Below are 2,287 nucleotides of genomic sequence, written 5' to 3'. Positions count from 1 at the left end.
GTGCTGGCAAAGGAAAAGCGGCTAAAGTCGCACTCAAAACCTCCCCTTCAGCCCGCCGAGCATCTCTGGAAGCCGTCTGTCCCCCCGCGGTCCCGGTGGAGAAGATGCATTATTATTATTATCATTTGTTTTCTCGCTGTCGGGTTTCATATTTTAAGGGAAACTGGTTATTTATTAATATTCTTTCTTTATTCATTGATTTCTGGGAAGGGAGGGGTGGGGGGATTAAGGGTGATCAGGTAAAGTCCCGGGAGCTCGGGTGAACGCTAGAGAGTCTATGTGGGATTTTTTTTTTTGTTGGCTTTTTTTTTTCTTTTCCTTTTTTTGTTTTCTCGCTGTCGGGTTTCATATTTTAAGGGAAACTGGTTATTTATTAATATTCTTTCTTTATTCATTGATTTCTGGGAAGGGAGGGGTGGGGGGATTAAGGGTGATCAGGTAAAGTCCCGGGAGCTCGGGTGAACGCTAGAGAGTCTATGTGGGATTTTTTTTTTTGTTGGCTTTTTTTTTTCCTTTTCCTTTTTCTTTTCCTTTTTTTTTTTTTTTTTTTTGAAACACCCGACACGGACGCTGTTAAAACTTTAAAAGAAAGAAAGGGCTTGCTCTCTCAGGAGGAGTCTTTTCTTTTTCATACGCCGGTTCTGGAACCAGATCTTCACCTGCTGGTCGCTCAGGTTTAATCGGTCTGAGAGCTCCCTCCTTCTTTGGCGAGTAATGAATTCATTGACCATAAACTCCCCTTCCAGCTCTGCCAGCTGCAGCTTGGAATAGGGTTTTCGTTTTTTCCGGGACCGTGTGTGCATCGGGTACCAAGGAGCACCTGGCAAAGGGGGAGCGACAGTTGAGCACTTGGCAAGGAAAAGAAAAAAACACCCCAAAAAACTCTTTAAAAAAAAGGGGGCACCCCCAGCACCCTTTTCTGCACCTCCCCGCTGTCCCCAGGGTCCCTCCCTGTGGGTGCTTAGGGATGTTCCCAGCCGCCTCCCAGGGTGATGCGTAGGGCGGGCACAGGAAGAAGGGAAAGGTGGGGAGCGTTATAACCGGGGCACGGAGCAAAGGACGCGCAGGGAGCGGGCGACAAGCCTGGGACCCCCCCGGGAGAGGCTCCACCGCCGCTCCGGCCCCGTTGACAGGGAGAAACCTGCACCCCAATGCCAGCTTTGAAGGCTGTGGTTTTTTTTCTTCAGCATCCCCCCTTTTCTCCCCCCTTGCCTCGGGCAGACACACCTGTGCGATGTCCCCAAAAAGCGCCCGGTCGCTCCGCCAGCCCTCCGCGCCGCGCAGGGATGCGCAACCACCACCACCCTTTTCTGCGACTCTCTCTCTCTCTCTTTTTTTTTTTTTTTTTTATGGGATTTTTACATTTTTATAGCCTTTTCTTTTAAAAGAAGCACCACCTAATAAAACATTAGGGATTTCGGTGCTACCCCTAGTGGTCTCAGCACACATAGACGCGCCGCTGAGCCCATGAATTACACCACGAAGCAGCCCCAAGCCGGCAAGTTTCCAAGCAAACCCCCTCCTCCCCTCCTCAAAAATCCAGCCCCGAGACACCCCCCCTCCTTTTCCCGGGTCTTACCACCGGTGCCTAAAGTGCTGCCTTGATTCAGGGGGGACACCAAACCCCCCGCTTCTCCGGCCGTGCCTTTATTCCCTTCATTGAGCAAGGAAGAGCTGGAGTCTGACTCCAAGGACTGGCAGGACGGAGGGTCGTGGGGCACCGCCTCGCTGCTCGGATAGTCATATTTGCTGAAGTTGCCCCCCATGCCATTGGGGAGGCTGGATTCGAGGGGCAGCAAAGCACTGTCCCTGCCCCTCTCCTCCCTCTTGAGCCCGCCGGTTTCGGAGCAAGTTTCCCGGTAATAACATTTGCTTTCCTCCACCCGGGCGAGGTCGCAGGCTCTACCGAAGGAAGGGTTAATGGAGACGGGGCTGCTCAGGTAGGGTTGAGGGTACCCGTTGCAGGGTTCCGAGGATGCCCAGGGCAAGGAGCAGACGTTATCCCGTCGGGGGTAGGAGAGGGAAGGCAAACCGGGCAGCTGCCCTCCGGAGGCACGGAAATTAGGGAAGTAGAAGGTGTCTCCCGTGTGGATGTTCACCAGAGGTCCCACAAAGCCGGGATTAAGGAGGTTGTGCTCGCCCATTTCCGCGGGCCTGACCGAAAGCTTCTACTTTATTGCTATCTGACATTAAACATAGTTAAACCGACGGCTCGGCCCCATTGGTCTAGGGGGGTCACGTGAGCCCCAAATTGCGCTGGGAGGGAGGGGGGGGGGCCGCCCCCCCC

General features: G+C 53.3%; 1 protein-coding gene across 1 annotated transcript; it reads right to left on the bottom strand.

Moving 5' to 3' along the window:
- Nucleotides 1-581: 581 nt before the first annotated feature.
- On the bottom strand, nucleotides 582-2,144 carry HOXC12 (homeobox C12). The gene is made up of 2 exons (XM_009884062.1): nucleotides 1,580-2,144; nucleotides 582-820 (listed from the first exon to the last, which is right to left on the bottom strand). The coding sequence occupies exons 1-2, from the start codon at nucleotides 2,142-2,144 to the stop codon at nucleotides 582-584; spliced, it is 804 nt and encodes a 267-aa protein (XP_009882364.1).
- Between the last annotated feature and the right edge of the window lie 143 nt (nucleotides 2,145-2,287).

The sequence above is a fragment of the Charadrius vociferus genome, unplaced genomic scaffold (assembly GCF_000708025.1).
Source record: "Charadrius vociferus isolate BGI_N301 unplaced genomic scaffold, ASM70802v2 scaffold1164, whole genome shotgun sequence".
NCBI classification, from domain to species: domain Eukaryota; kingdom Metazoa; phylum Chordata; class Aves; order Charadriiformes; family Charadriidae; genus Charadrius; species Charadrius vociferus.
Note: the sequence above shows the minus strand (reverse complement) of the source record. Positions and strands in the feature narration are given on the sequence as shown.

Excerpts from the sequence above, each read along its gene's own strand:
- HOXC12 (XM_009884062.1), bottom strand. The coding sequence starts at position 2,144 with ATGGGCGAGCACAACCTCCTTAATCCCGGCTTTGTGGGACCTCTGGTG. Across the intron at positions 821-1,579 it reads CAGCACTTTAGGCACCGGTG|GTGCTCCTTGGTACCCGATG; the intron begins GTAAGACCCGGG and ends CCCCTTTGCCAG.